The sequence below is a fragment of the Equus asinus genome, unplaced genomic scaffold (genome assembly GCF_041296235.1).
Source record: "Equus asinus isolate D_3611 breed Donkey unplaced genomic scaffold, EquAss-T2T_v2 contig_193, whole genome shotgun sequence".
Taxonomy (NCBI): Eukaryota; Metazoa; Chordata; class Mammalia; order Perissodactyla; family Equidae; genus Equus; species Equus asinus.
Window position 1 is genome coordinate 786,503 of NW_027224842.1, and position 16,059 is coordinate 802,561.

Consider the following 16,059-nt stretch of genomic DNA (forward strand, 5'->3'; position numbering starts at 1 on the left):
CTAGGAATTTCCTTGTTTCAGGTCCTACATTTAAGCCTAATCCATTTCAAGTTAATTTTTGCAAGTGGTGTAAGACATGAGCTCAGTTCCATTCTTTTAAATGTGAATATGCAATCATCCCAGCACCATTGATTGAGGAGACTGTCTTTTCACCATGGAGCATTCTCAACTCCCTTGTCAGATATTAGTTGACCACACAAGCTTGGGTGTATTCTGGGCTCTCAAAGCTCTTCTACTCATCTGTTTTTATGCCAGTATTGTAATATTTTGGTGACGATAGCTTTATACTATATCTTGAAATCTGGAACTGAGATTCTTCCAGCTTTGTTCTTCTTTCTCAGAATTTCTTTGGCTATTTGGGGTCTTTGGTCATTCCATGTAAACTTTAGGAGTATTATTTCTATTTCTGTAAAAATCGCCATTAGAAACTTGATAGTGATTCCACTGAATCTATAGATAGCTTTTGATAATGTTGACATTTTAACAATATTAATTCTTCAGATTCATGAACACAGAATACTTTTCCACTTGCATTCTTTGATTTCCTTCATCAATGTTTTGTAGTTTTCAGCAGAGATCTTTCACCTCCTTAGTTAAATTTGTTCTTGAGTATTTTATTGTTTTTGATGCTATTGTGAATTGGATCAATGTCTTTGTTTCTTTTTCAGAAATTTTACTGTTTGTGTAAGAAATGCTACTGATTTTTGTATATTAACTTTGTATCCTATAACTTTACTCAATGTATTGATTAGATTTAACAGATTTTTGGTTGGATCTTTAAAATATTCTCCATATAAAATCATGTCATCTGCTACTAGGAACAATTTTATTTCATTCTTTCCAATTCTGATAATTTTTGTGTCTTCTTCTTGCCTGATTGCTCTAGCTAGGATTTCCAGTACTCTGTTGAATAGGAGTGGTGAGAGTGAGCACTCTGGTCCTGTTTCTAATCTTAGAGAAAAATCTTTCACCCTTTTGCTATTGAGTATGATGTTAGCTGTGGACTTGTCATATATGGCCTTTAATATGTTGAGATATGTTCCATGTTTAAATTGTTGAGTTTTTATTATGAATGGATGCTAAATTTTGTCAAATGCTTTTTCTGTGTCTATTGAGATGATTACAGGATTCTTTTCTTTCATTCTATTAATGTGATGCACCACATTGATTGATTTGCATATGTTGAAACGCTCTTGCATCCCAGGGGTAAACCCAACTTTAACATGGTGAATGATCTTTTTAATGCGCTGCTGGATTCAGTTTACTAGTATTGTATTGATAATTCGTGCATCGATATTCATCAAGGATATTGGCTTGTAATTTTCTTTTCTAGTAATATCTATTTCTGGTTTTGGTATCAGGTTAATGTTGACCTTGTAAAATGAGTTTGAGAGTGTTTACTTCTCTTCAGTTTTGGGGAAGAATTTGAAAAGGACTTTTTTAAAGTTTGGTACCATTCACCAGTGAAACTATCTGATCCTGGGCTTTTCTTTGCTGGGAGATTTTTGATTACTGGTTCAATGTCCTCACTAGTAATTGGTTTATTCATATTTTTTAATTCTTCCTGATTTGTTCTTGGTAAGTTGTATGTTTCTAAGAATTTTTTTTTATTTCTTCTAGGTTGTCCAGTTTGTTGACATATAGATATTCATAGTAGCCTGTTTTGATCCTTTGAATGTCTGTGGTATCAGTTGTAATGTCTTCTCTTTTAATTCTGATTTTCATTATCTGAGTCTTTTTTTTTCTTGGTGAATCTAGGCTAACTCCTTTCTAATGTATAATTTTCTTGATTTGGGTTCTTTCTCTTTTCTCCTTGGTTAATCTAGCTAAGAGCTTGTTTATCTTTTTAAAGAATCAACTCAGTTTGGTTAATCTTTTCTATTGTTTTTCTGTCCTCTTTAATTTATTTCTGCTCTAATCTTTATGATTTTCTTTTTTTCTGCTAACTTTGGGCTCAATTTGTTCTTTTTCTTGTTCCTAAAGATGTAGAATTAGGTCATTTATTTGGGATCTTTCTTGCTTCTTAATGTAGGGGCTCATTGCTTTGAAGTTCCCTCTTATAACTCTTTTTGCTGCTTCCCATAAATTCTGGTATGTTGTGTTTCCATTTTCATTTGTCTCAAGAAACTTTTCTTATTTCCTCTTTGATTTCTTTTTTGATCCATTGGTTCTTCAGGATAATGTTATCTAACTTCCATGGGATTTTGGATTTTCCAGTTTTCCTCTTGTTTTGATTGCTGGTTTCTTGCCATTGTGGTCAGAGAAGATAGTTGGATGATTGCAATCTTCCTAAATTTACTATGACTTATTTTGTGGCCTAACATATGATATGTTGAAAAATATTTCACGTGAGCTTGAGAAAATTTGTATTCTGCTGTTGCTGGACAGAATGTTCATTATATGTTTGTTAGGTCCATTTGATCTATACTGTTGCTCAAATTTACTGTTTTCTTATTGATTCTGTCTGAATGATCCATCTGCTGTTGAGAATGTGGTATTAGAGTCCCCAATAGTTATTGTATTGCTGTTTCTTTCTCTTTTTAGGTCTGTTAGTTTTTGTTTTATATATTTAGCTACTCAGATCTTGGGTGCATAAATATTTACAATTGTTCTATCTTCTTGATGTGTTGATCCCTTTATCATTATGTAATAATCTTATCTCTTTTGATCATGTTTAGTTTAAAGTCTATTTTGTCTGTGATAAGTATAGCTACCACTTCTTTTTTTGTTTAACTTTTGCTGAAATGTCTTTTCTCATCCCTTCACTCTCAGCCTATGTGTGTCCTTAAAATTATGATGAGTGTTTTGTAGGCAGCATATCACTGGGTCTTGTTTTTATCCATTCACCCTTTCTTTATCTTTTGATTGAAGAGTTTAATTTGATTAAATTTTAAGTAATTATATATAGGTAGGACTTACTATTGCTATTTTATTAATTGTTCTCTGGCTGTTTTATATATCCATTGTTCCTTGTTTCTCTTCCTTTTCCTGCTGTCCTTTTTTTGTGTTTTCAGGTTTTTGGTAACTGTATGCTTTGACTTTTTATCATGTTCTTTTGAAGAATTACTATGAGATTTTTCTTTGTGATTACCATGAGGCTTACATAAAATACCTTAAACTTATAACATCCTGTTTTGAACTGTTAACAATTTAACATCAATATATTTTACATTCTTTATATTTTGGTTTCTTCTCCTCCTCAAATTTTAGATTTTTGCTGCTACAATTGAAATTTTTTTAGTATTGTGTAACTAATGACAGATTATTGAATTTTTGGTTATTTTTGCCATGTTGACTTTTTTACCTTGTAAACTAGAGTTGTGAGTTATACACCACCATTACCATATTGCAGATTTAACTATGGCTATACATTTACCATTACCAGGGAGATTTGTGCTACTTTTTTGAGTTTTAATGATTTTTTTCTTTTGAGGAAGATTACCCCTGAGCTAACTACTGCCAATCTTCCTCTTTTTGCTGAGGAAGACTGGCCCTGAGCTAACATCCATACCCATCTTCCTCTACTTTATATGTGGGACGCCTGCCACAGCACGGCTTGACAAGCAATGTATAGGTCCGCAACTGGGATCCTATCTGGCAAACCGCAAGCCGCTGAAGCAGAACATGTGAACTTAACTGCAGCACCACTGGGCTGGCCCCTAGTAGTTGCATTTTTAATTTTTTAAGGAAACTTCATAGTGTTTCCCATAACGGCTGATCAATTACATCCCCAGCAACAGTGTTCAAGTGGTCACCTTTCTCTAGATCTTCACCCATATGATGTATTTGGACTTTTTGATAGTAGCCATCTTAGCAGATTTGAGGTGATGTCTAATTGTGGTTTGGACTTTCATTTTCCCTATGATTGGTGAAATTGAGCATCTTTTCACATGTCTGTTCGCCTTTTGTGTATCTTCCTTGGAAAAATGTCTATTTATGTCTTTTGAGTGTTTTTTAATCAGGTTATTTATTTATTTACTTAACTTTTGAGTTGTATGAGCTTCTTATATATTTTGGATAGTAATCTCTTATGGTATATATGGTTCACAAATATTTTCTCTCATTCAATAGATTACCTTTTTATTTGTTGATTGTTTCTTTTGCCATGCAGAAACTTTTCACTTTGATGTAGTTCCATTTGTTTATATTTTTCTGTTTTTGCTTATACTTTTGTGTCGAAACCACAAGGTCATGGCCAAGAACAATGTCAAGGAGTTTTTCTCTGTTTTCATCTAAGAGTTGTTAGCTTCAAGTCTTACTTGTAAGTCTTTAATCCATTTTGAGTTGATTTTTGTACATGGTATAATATGGAGTCTAATTTCATTCTTTTACATGCAGATATTGTGTTTTCTCAACATCATTTATTGTAGTGACAATCCCTTCCCCACTGTGTATTCTTAGTGCCTTTTTCTTTTTAAAGATTGGCACCTGAGCTGACATCTGTGGCCAATCTTCTTTTTCTTCTCCCCAAAGCCCCCAGTACATAGTTGTGTACTCTAGTTGTAGGTCCCCTGGTTGTGCTATGTGGGCCGCCACCTCAGCATGGCCTGAGGAGTGGTGCTAGGTCTGCAACCAGGATCCGAACTGGCAGAACTCTGAGCTGGCAAAGCTTAATGACTCGGCCATGGAGCCAGCCCCTTCTTAGTGCCTTTGTAAAAATGTTAGTCAGGTTTATTTCTGTTCTCTTTTTTTCTTTTTTTAGTGTCCTACGTCTTTTTTATGCCATTACCATATGGTTTTGATTACTATATCTTTGTAACCCAGCTTGGAATCGGCTTTGTTCTTCTTGATCAAGATTGCTGTAGCTATTTGGAGTCTTATGGGTTCCATGCAAATTTTAAGATTTTTTTTCTATTTTCTTGGAAAAATGCCATCGGATGTTGATAAGCATTGCTTTGAATCTGTAGACCATTTAGGGTATAATGGACATTATAACAGCATCGATTTTTTCCATGCTTGAGCACAAGATATCTTTCAGCTTATTTGAGTCTTCTTCAGTTTCTTTTATCAATATTTCATAGTTTTCAGTGTACAGATTTTCACCTCCTTTAGTAAATTTATTCCTAAATATTTTATTCTTTTTGATGCTATTGTAAATGAGATCTTAATTTCTTTTTCAGGTAGTATATTGTTAGTGTATAGAAATGTAACTTATTTTTGCATATTAATTTTATATCCTGCAAGTTTATTGAATTCATTTATTGGTTTTAACAGTTTTTTGTGGAGTCTTTAGGGTTTACTATATGTAAGATCATGTCAACTACAAACAGAAAAAATTTTACTTCATCCTTTCTTATTCAGATGCCTCTTATTTATTTTTCTTTCCTAATTGTTTGGCTAGGATTTTAGTCCTATGTTAAGTAGAAGTGGCAAGAGTGGTGCCCTTGTCTTGTTCTTAATCTCAGAGAGAAAGTGTTCAGCTTTTTCTGTTGAGTATGATGTTAGCTGTGGGTTTGTCATGCATAGTCTCTATTATGTTGAATTGCATTCTTTCTATATCTAGTTTGAGAGGTCTTTTTTCAGTTTTATTGAGATATAACTAACATACATCACTGTATGAGTTTAAGGTGTACAGCATAAATGTTTGACTCACATATATTGAGAAGTGATTACCACAATAAATTTAGCTAGCATTCATTATCTCACACAGATACAATAAAAATACATGGAAATAAAATAATATTTTTTTCTCGTAGTGATAACTCAGAATTTACTCTCTTAACAACATTCGTATATATCACACAGCAGTGGGAACTATAGTTATCATGTTTGATCCTGAAATGATGGTAAGTGTTTTTCACATACTTTCTCTGTATCTATGGGAATGATTGTATGATTTTTATTCTTCATTTTGTTAATGTCACATTTATTGATTTCCACATATTGAAACATCCTTTCATCGCAGGGATATGTCCTACTCGATTATGGTATATGATCCTTTTAATATGCTGTTGAATTCAGTTTGCTAATTTTTGTTTGAGACTTTTTGCATGTATGTTTATCAGCAATATTAGCCTGTAATTTTCTTTTCTTCTAGCGTGCTAATCTGGCTTGGTAACAGGATAATTCTGGTCTTATAAAATGAGTTCGGAAGTGCTCCTTTCTCTTCCGTTTTTTGAAACAGTTTGAGAGGGATTGGTGTTAATTCTTCTTTAATCGTTTAGTCAGATTCACAAGTGAAGCCATCTGATCCTGGACTTTCATTTGTTGGAGGATTTTTGATTACTAATTCAATCTTATTCCTTGATATTAGTCTGTTTGGATTTTCTACTTCTTTTTATTTCTACTTTTTTGTTCAATTCATTTAAACGAGACAAAAACAAACAGCAATTTAACTATTTCTCCCATCTCCTTCCTCCCACCCCTGGCAACCACCAGTCTGGTCTCTGTATCCATGAGCTTATATCTATCTATTTATCTATCTATCTATAGTATATAGCATACATATCTAGCAGACATATTATAGAGTATATACATGGTGTATAGTACATAGTGTGTATAAATAGTGTGTGTTTGTATAGATATATTCCACATATAAGAGAGATCCTACAGTATTTGTCTTTCTCTGTCTGACTTATTGTATTTAGCATAATGTTCTCAGGGTCCAACAACATGGTCACAAATGGCAAGATTTCACTCTTTTTTATGGCTGAATAATATTACATTGTATATGTAGATATCATTTCTGTTTCCTCATGACAGTCTTGGTAGATTTTACATTTCTGGAAATTCATCCATTTCTTCCAGATCATCTAAATTGTTAGCATATAGTTGTTCATAATAATATGTAATGGGCCTTTTTATTTCTGTGGTATCATTTGTAATGTGTAATCTTTCATTTTTGATTGTATTTTTGACCCCTCTTTCTTTTTTTTCTTGATTACTCCAGCCAAATTTTCGCCAATTTTGTTTCCCTTAAAAAAAAGAAGCATTTCTCAGTTTAATTGATCTCTTTTATTGTTTTTAGTCTCAGTTTTATTTCTACAACAAACTTAGGACTTAATTTATTCTTTTACTAGTTCTTTGGAAACTTCAAGGTTAGGTTGTTTATTTAAGGTTTTTTTTTTTTTAATGCAGACATTAGCTCCTATAAAATTTCTCCTTTTAACTATTTTCATTCCATCTCAAAAGTTTAGTATGTTGAAGTGTAGTTTGAGATTTTAAAATTTATTATATAAATTTATTATACTAAACAGAATAATTTCAACTAAAGCTTGCATGGTAATAACTTTATATTAGTCAACTTTCTCTTTCACCAGTCCCCTCTTTTCTAGTGTTAAAAAATATACAAGATGTTTCCATTTCCAACATAAAAACAAATTAATCAAAAATGGTCTAAGTTTTGGGAATTGTTACATTCAATGACTTGAATGAATCTCCAGACAATTATGCTCAGTGAAAAAAAGCCAATCCTGAAAAATTATATAGTGTATAAAACTCCTCTCATATAATATTTATGTAATATACATAAATTCATGTAATTCATGATGGAATTATAGAGTTGAGAATAAATTAATGATTTCCACGAATTAGGGGAGGGTGTGTTGGTATGGCAGTAAATGGCAAACTGATGGACTCTCATGGTAATGAACCTGATCTGTATCTTGACCACAGTGGAGGACACTCTAACCTACATTCATAATAAACTTACATAGAACTAAACGCACACACCCACACACATACTTTCGAGAAAAGTAAAACTAGGAAAATCTGAGAAATATTGAGAAATTTTATCAATGTCTCTGTGCTGGTTATAATTATTGTACTTTAGTTTTATAAGATGTCATCCTTGAGGAAAGATGGGTAAAAGTTACTTAGTATCTCTCTGCATTATATCTTACAATAGCATATGAATCTAAAATTAATTCTCAAAAGAAAAGAGTTTAAATTAAACAACAACAACAAATCAAGTATTTATACAAACAACATGGGTGAATCTCAAAAACATGTAGAATGACAGAATTCTTACTCAAAACTGGATGCCATAGAACTCCACTAGTATAAACTTCCAGAAAACAAACTAATCCAAGATGGTAAAAAGTCAGAACAATGTGGAAGCTTCTGGGGTTTGGGGCAAGGATTAACGGGAATGGGTGTAGGAGGAAGAAATTTTCTGCAGGATAAATTCAACACACTACGTGGGTGTATGCATTTGCCAGAATTCATTGAGTGGTACATTTAAATTTGTGTATCTGACTGTATTTAAGTAAAAATATAGCATATGTAGTTTTACATACCAATTTTTTAAATTGAAAATATAGAAATAAAATTTAAAAATAAGCAAACAACTCTAGTTAGTTAATATTATATATCTATCCTCAGATGTTCAGGGGCTAAAGTGTACCAGTGTCTGAAATTCACTTTGAAACAAATAAAATAAATAAAATGGACTAAATGGAGAAAGGCATTCATAAATATATAGATATGTGATAAATAAAAAACAGTTAAATGAAGATAGAAATATGAGCATTGACGGTATATAAGTCTTTCAACTTATTCATTTATAAAGTAATTTTCATACTCCAATGTTGGGAGAAAAACAAAAATATCAAAGAATATATAAAAACAAAAGATGTAGCAGCGTGGGCGGGTCGCGCGGGCTGCGGAGAGGCGGGCCGGGCGCGGAGCAGGGGAGAGGCCCGTGGCGGCGGCGGCGGCGGCGGCGGTGGAGACTGGCCCTGGCGGCTCGGGCCTCGCATCGGAGCAGGCCTCGCGGCGCTCCCCCAGCCGGCGAGCTGGTCAGCGAGGCCCAGGCCGCCCGCGTGGCGCGGGGAGCGATTGTTACTTTAGCTGATGGGTGCTTATCGGACGGCCCACATGGAGAAGAGCTTCATCGCTGCAGAAAGTGCTGTTGGACAGCGCTGATCTGGACTCCTGTCTTAGCCTTGGTTGTGGATGTCATGTTCTTGAAATCATGAATCCTGTTTATAGCCCTGGTTCTTCTGGGATTCCCTATGCAAACGCCAAAGGAATTGGTTATCCAGCTGGTTTCCCCATGGGCTACACAGCAGCGGCTCCCGCCTACTCCCCCAACATGTACCCTGGAGCGAACCCCACCTTCCAAACAGGTTACACTCCTGGCACACCTTACAAAGTGTCCTGTTCCCCCACCAGTGAGGCAGTGCCACCATACTCCTCCCCGAGCCCCTACCAGACCGCCGTGTACCCCGTGCGAAGTGCCTACCCCCAGCAGAGCCCATACGCACAGCAAGGCACATACTGCACACAACCCCTGTACGCAGCACCTCCTCACGTCGTCCACCACACCACGGTGGTGCAGCCCAATGGCATGCCGGCGACGGTGTACCCTGCACCTATCCCTCCACCTACAGGCAACGGGGTCACCATGGGCATGGTGGCTGGGACCACTATGGCGATGTCAGCAGGTACCCTGCTGACTGCCCACTCCCCAACTCCTGTCACCCCTCACCCAGTCACGGTGCCCACATATCAGGCCCCCGGAACACCCACCTACAGCTACGTGCCCCCTCAGTGGTGATCACCCTGCAAATGTTTGAGGATGGAGCTGTGCGGTCACATAATGGAGGTTCCACAGCTGGTGCTGCAGGCCTGGCGCCTCCAGCCCGGACTTTCTTCCTAATGCTCTGACACTTAGCTAGCACTCCTGCGGCCCGCCCGGCAGGTCCCAGCGCCATGAGTCTCCAGCTGACTCTGGGTTGTTCTTACAGCAAATCCTGTTTTGTGGGCTGCCTGGCAATTTTTTAGCTAACTATAGTGATAAAAAGGGAGTATTAATCTATTCAGAATCATATCTAGTTGAATGCATGTTTAAAAAAACAAACACAAAAACAAAGCTTGCTCAATCTACCTGCAGTGACTGATGCAAACCCATCATATGCAAAATCCAAAGGAATGGAAAGTGTTTTACAGCTTGTATCCCTAATGCACTGTTGTAACGTATGCAAAGTCTTAAAGTTGTGCGTGTTAAAGTGAATTTCTTCATAGAGCAAAAAAAAAACAACAACAACAACAAAAGATGTAAAGATTTTGAATAACTCAGTTACACAAATACACAATTTATTAAATGACTATTGATTACAACCCATAAATAAGTTAAAATAAATTGAATATTTATAAGGAAAAAATAAGAAAGAATTATGCATTTAGAAATTGAGAACAAGTCTTCTAAGTTGCTATAGGTTTAGGAAAACGTAAAAAGAAATATATCAAGAGTTACGAAAAAGAAGGAGATGCTTTTCAAACTTGTAGGATACGACTGAAGACATATCATAGAAGGGACATAAATTGTGGCCTGGATTTAATATTTAGTCACAGAAATACATTTACAGGAATATTAGGCAATATATCTGGGGAAATAGGAGATATCTGAGAAAAACAAACTAAAAATAAAGTAAAACAAAACAAAAGTCTTGTGCCATATAAAAAATGATTAATTTACCATAAAGTAAAATTTAAAACAAATAGTAAACAGGTTCTGGAAGTTAAGGATAAAGATTTTATAAGAAACACAAAGGGAAAAAAAGTATAAGGAAAACTGGATGAAAATGCCAGATACAAAAATTAATTGTTAAAGAATATATAACTAAAACAAAGTGCTAATTAACAGAACAGACATAACCAGTTACTGATTATTCTGCTGAATTGTCACATAGTGTAACCCTCTCAGACAACATCCAGGTAAACAAATTGCTTTAACATAATAAGCATCACCAAAATAAAGTAAATACACAGGAAGAAATATTTGAAGAAATAATGAAATTTTTTTCCCAGTTGAAGCAAGATTATATTTCCCCCTCAAAATTGATATGCAATGCCAAACATAATATAGTAAAAAAAATCTACACATGGGCATATTTGTAAAGTTTAAGACCATAAAAGGTAAAGAGAAAATTCTAAACTTTCTCAAAAGAATGCCTTAGAAAACAAAATAATTATGGTCTCATCTGACTTTTCCGTGGCAACACTGATACAATTTTAGCCTCATTTTTGCAATAAGGAAACTAAAAGCTTCAGTTATTTTCCCAAAAATACAGCAAATGGGAGAGCCTGTCAATGTTGTCCGAATTTATTCCTAAGTAGTTGGATCCCGAGTTTCCTATACTCATCACCATATACACTTGTGTGCGCTGCTCTATATGCGTGACTTTTATTTGTCCTTCAACTAGTATCTACCCAGTTGAATGCAAGTACAATATGGCAAGCAATGTCCTCAGCACTTTGGATGCATCAGTGAAGAACAAAGACAAAAATGCTTATGGGTGCATTAGATACTAAACGTAAACATAATAAATAGGTAAATTCTATTGTATGCTAGAAGATCATCAATGCTACAGTGAAAGGAAAAGTGGGACAAAAGTGAGGCCAATCAAGAGTGACAGGGGTGATAGTGGGGAGCTCATGCTAGGCCCCACTGAGTAGCTACCTTTGGAGCACAGACTGGAAAGAAATGAGGGAATTCACCCCATAGATTTTTGGAGAAAGAGCAGTCTAGTAAGAGGAACCTCCAAGTGCACCAGCCCTCAGGCATGACTGTGGACAGTGTGTTCTAGAATCACATGGATGCCTGTTTGGTTGGAAGGAAGAGGAGAAGGTGAGAGCAGTGAGAGATGAGGTCAGAGGGTAAGTAGGACCTACACTGGTAGGGTCCTGGAGGCCTTCATGGGGACCATGGCTTTGGCTCCAAGGTTGCTGGGAAGCTGTTGCAGGGCTTTGAGCTGGGGAGTGCCATGATCTGACTCTCACATAGGACTCGGGCTACTCTGTTGAGGGTAGGTTGCTGAGGGACATGGACTGAAGAAGGGAGATTAGGCAAACATTTCAGAAATTCGAGTGAAAGTTATGAGCAGCTCAGAGCAGAGTGGTAGCTGTGGAGGTGCTGAGACGTCACCAGATTCTGGGTGTGTTTGGAGGTAGAACCAACAGAAAAGCTGGTGGACGGGACACAGAGTGTGTGCAGTGAGAACCCTCATGGGTGACCTCAAAGCTTTGGGCTTGAGGCGCTGAAAAAAGTCACTGCCATTCAAAGTACTGAGGAAGGAGGTGCTGGGGCAGTATGGGATGGGGGATCAGGATACAGGTTTGGACTTATGATGTCGGAGATGTTTAAGAGCCATTCAAAGGGAAAGGTCACCTAGACAGGTGGATGAGTGACTGAATCAGCAAGCAAATATATATGAAATCTTTAGGAACCATCAAAACAAAGGCAAACAACCCACTAGAAAAAAAGTGTGCAAAAGGAATGAACAATAGTGTAACAGAAATTGTGGATGACCAATAAACATATCAAATACCACTGAGTATAATTAATAATTATGGAAATGAAAATGAAAGCATTAGGTAGTATTCCACACCTGCTATTTTTTTGTCAAATACTCAAGTGAGCGAACGGACCAGGTTTGGATGCTGATGTGACACACAGTGAACTCGGATGCATTAGGGGGAGAAGCATAAATCTGTGCAATCACTGAAGAATAATCAGGAATTACCTGGTAAAAGTTCTACAATCATTTATTTTTGTCTTAAGTGTTCACTGTAAAACAATTTCTACTTTCATAAGGAGACTTGTCTAGATACACTCATTGAACTCTTATTTGTAATTGCAGCAAATTAGAGGAAAACACCTGAGTAGATTGTGTTTAAACAACGTAAAACTATACAGAAGTTATCATTTTAAGTGATTTATAAACATCAGCACATCAGCGTATCCCAGGACAAAAGGCAGGAAAAGAAAAGACGAACACTTTCAGTGTGATTCTTTGAATATAAAGCTCAAAAGAGGCACACACGTATTTGAGGATACAAACACTTATGATAAGGTTATAAAGAAACCAAAGGATTGACTGAAACAAATTTAAAAATGTAGCTCTCTGGGAAATGTAGGAAGAGGCCACCAGGGGTTTGAATGGATTGCTGATGTATATTTCCTATATATGTGATGATCACAGGTTATTACATTTTATTTTAAATGTGTAAATATTAATAAGATGTATTCTCTGTGTGTACAATATATTTTATAATAAGAATTAAAATAATTTTAATTTTAAAAGTTTCAAAAATCAGCACAAAACCACTAAGGAGACTTCACCTTGTGGTTCTACTTCACCATATTAACGAGTACACTATTGTCATCCCACTCTCGATATACTTGCAAACACAGACCTGCTTCTGTTAAGCAAATGATCCACTCACTGCGTTCCAGAAATAACCTAAATATGGCAAGCACTCAATAACATTTGCACCAAAGTAGACCGGAAATCAGCAGTTGATTTGAACATTCACAGCAATGGGAAGTCCAATGGCTAACAAATACGGGAGGAGATGATCACTTCCATACCTAATCCATAGACAGCAATAAAATATTACTTTATTCTCACCAGAATGATGATCAACGGTTGTGGGATCCCAAACAAGCAAAAAGATGATGGAGGACGTATTACTGTAGATGCGACAAAAAAAGTGCATAAATTTGGACCAACTTGTGGAAGAATCTTAAACAATTTCTGCTCCAGACACACCCCAAAGACTAATAGTATGCATATCAAATACATGTGTATTTACACGTTTGGAGAAAAGTTTTCTGTGACGAGAAACTCTAGTTAAATATATCTGCAGATCTGAAACAGGTGAAATGTTGCAGAATGGGTGGATCTGAACTACAGGCTCTGTCACTGGGGCAGAGGGCAGCAGCTTCCCAGAGATAGAGATGAACTGGAGCAAGACCCTTTATGTGATGTCGGAGGACGTGGTGGGCTTTTGCCTTTTGCAAAGGGCTAATACATATTAATCAAACTGATATCTGTGGTTAAGCTTTTAATGGGAAGTTTTGAGGTCAGGAATTTGAGGAGAAAGGCTCAGTATTACTGCAAAGGAAATAAGACAAACTGTCTTCTGGCTGTGGACCTGCTATGTCCACAATATCTGAATGGGGAACACAACTCAAGTCATGAATCATGGGAACCAGGTTTGAGTTTGAACCCCAGACGTCTGCTGAGAGGAAGTTATAAGCTGCTAGACAGAAAGGGTAAGCACAGATGGTGGGAGACAGAATATAATGTGTAAATGAGTTTGTCTGTGTATTTGTGTGACACAGAGAGAGAGATCCAAATAGTTGAGTCTAATGTTAAAAAAAAAATAACCCCAAACTACCATAGAAATAGGAACTTGTTACAGGTTGAATTTATATTGTGGATAAGAAAAGTCTTGCAACATACACATGCACACTTGAAATTTAATGAAATAGAAGTATAACTTCTATTTTAAAAGAACAGGAAATTTTGAAACAAATCAGGAAGGATGAAAGGAGAAAAATGAATGCAAAATAAACAAAACCAGAATCTTGGAAACGTAAAATATATGCACTGAAATAAAAAATAAAATAAATGGAATGCATTCTAGAATCAACATAGCCCAATAAAAATTTAGTTTACTAGAAGACAATAATGAGATATCTGCCCAGTATGTGACAAAGAAAAGAAGGTAAGAAATATAAAAAGCTGTTATAATATGGAGAAAATGAAGAGCGCATGGAGGTAAGGGGTAATAAAAATTAGCTATGAATTTTGCACCCTTTAATAAGATACACAAAGACTAAGCGCCATACAGTATGTTAGAAAATTGTATGACTTTCCAAATCATAATTAATTATCTGAAGTATTATTAACATCTGTTATATAATGTTATAATAATGATAATTATGTTATTATTATCTTAAACATTTATTGGATCCAAATACTTTCTTTCAAATTAGCACAAGAAAAAATGGGGGTGCAGAGATTGTGGGAGGCCTCAAACATGTTTCAATCCAAACGCTGTCTTTAAGTAGCTGGGAAGGTAGAAGCCCCCGTAGAAGACGAGGAATTTAATCTTGCGCTGGTGCATTACCAGAGCAGTAGGAAGGAGAGACAGCTAACAGCACTTTTCTTATCCTAGAAGTTCTCCAAGATAATCAATAATTTTCCTTCCATGAGTGCTGAAATTGAAGTACTGACTGAAATAAGTCAATTCATCCTATCCTATGATTTTTGTATTTTTTACTGACTTGACTGAATGTTTTACCAAATTGATACCATTTGTTGGGTTTTGTTTTTGAATAGTCTAGCCTCCATTCTTGGGCTTTATGAATAAGTGAAATGTGTGTAAACTTTAAACAATCAAATACCTTCTTATGAAGTAAAAGAGTTGAATAATATGTATTTCTACATCCAATAATATACCCAAGTATATTTTTATTTCAGTGATAGTTTTGGCATAAATGCTGACATGGTCAAAATATTGAAATAAAGCTATTATGAATCTGGAGTGATGACTTCAAGATACTGAAATAAGTGGTAATGTTGGAGAAAACAGTGCATCCTTGGAATGATGAACTTATTCCAACCGCCAATCATCAAGTACGGAAGAGCCTCAAGAAACATGAGCATAGTTGTTAAACGAGCCCACAACCACCCAGTGAGCTCATTTTGATGTTCTACTACTTTAAATTGAGCACACTGTTGTCCTTCCACTCCCAATATGCTTGTCAACACAGAAACACACCGAGTTTAATCAGACGCGAAAGGTCCATCCATTGTGTATGAGAATTGCATGAGGCAAACCTAAAACTTGTTCTCAAAGTTTCTTTTTTATCTCATGTTGCCAAATTCTCCTTATGTCCATGTGGGACCTCATTACTTTCCAAAATGCCTGGGAGAGCTGAGTTGGAAACCCTAGGGATGTTTTAACAAGCTTTTGTTTTTGGATCCAAACTACAGGTGCAAGTGCTTGTCATTTCTTCTACTTTGTTATACATTGTTATTTTTATAGTGCAGACTCTAACAAGTGCCCTGGCCTGTCCAGAAAGGAGTTGAACTGGCAGGGCTCCCAGCTCTCGGAAGTTGGTTAGCAAAGGAAACAAAGCTGCTTTCAAGCCTTTTTTTCATGTTATGTGACAGACAATGTATATCTTTACTCAGTCCCTGAGCCTTTAACCTGCCCTGTTTTTCGTAAATAGTCTCTGTGGGAGGCCAGGTGATGTTCAAGTTGGAGAAAACAAACCTCCAACTGGAAACTCCCTGTGAACAGTGTCCTGAGAACAAAGCA

At 36.0% G+C, this 16,059-nt stretch overlaps 1 protein-coding gene across 1 annotated transcript; it reads left to right on the top strand.

Annotated features, from left to right (window-relative positions):
- The first annotated feature begins 8,914 nt into the window (after positions 1–8,914).
- On the top strand, positions 8,915–9,951 carry LOC139043171 (myelin-associated neurite-outgrowth inhibitor-like). Its single transcript, XM_070503452.1, has one exon. It carries the CDS (start codon positions 8,915–8,917, stop codon positions 9,497–9,499), a length of 585 nt encoding a protein of 194 aa, XP_070359553.1. The 3' UTR covers positions 9,500–9,951.
- The last annotated feature ends 6,108 nt before the right edge of the window (positions 9,952–16,059 follow it).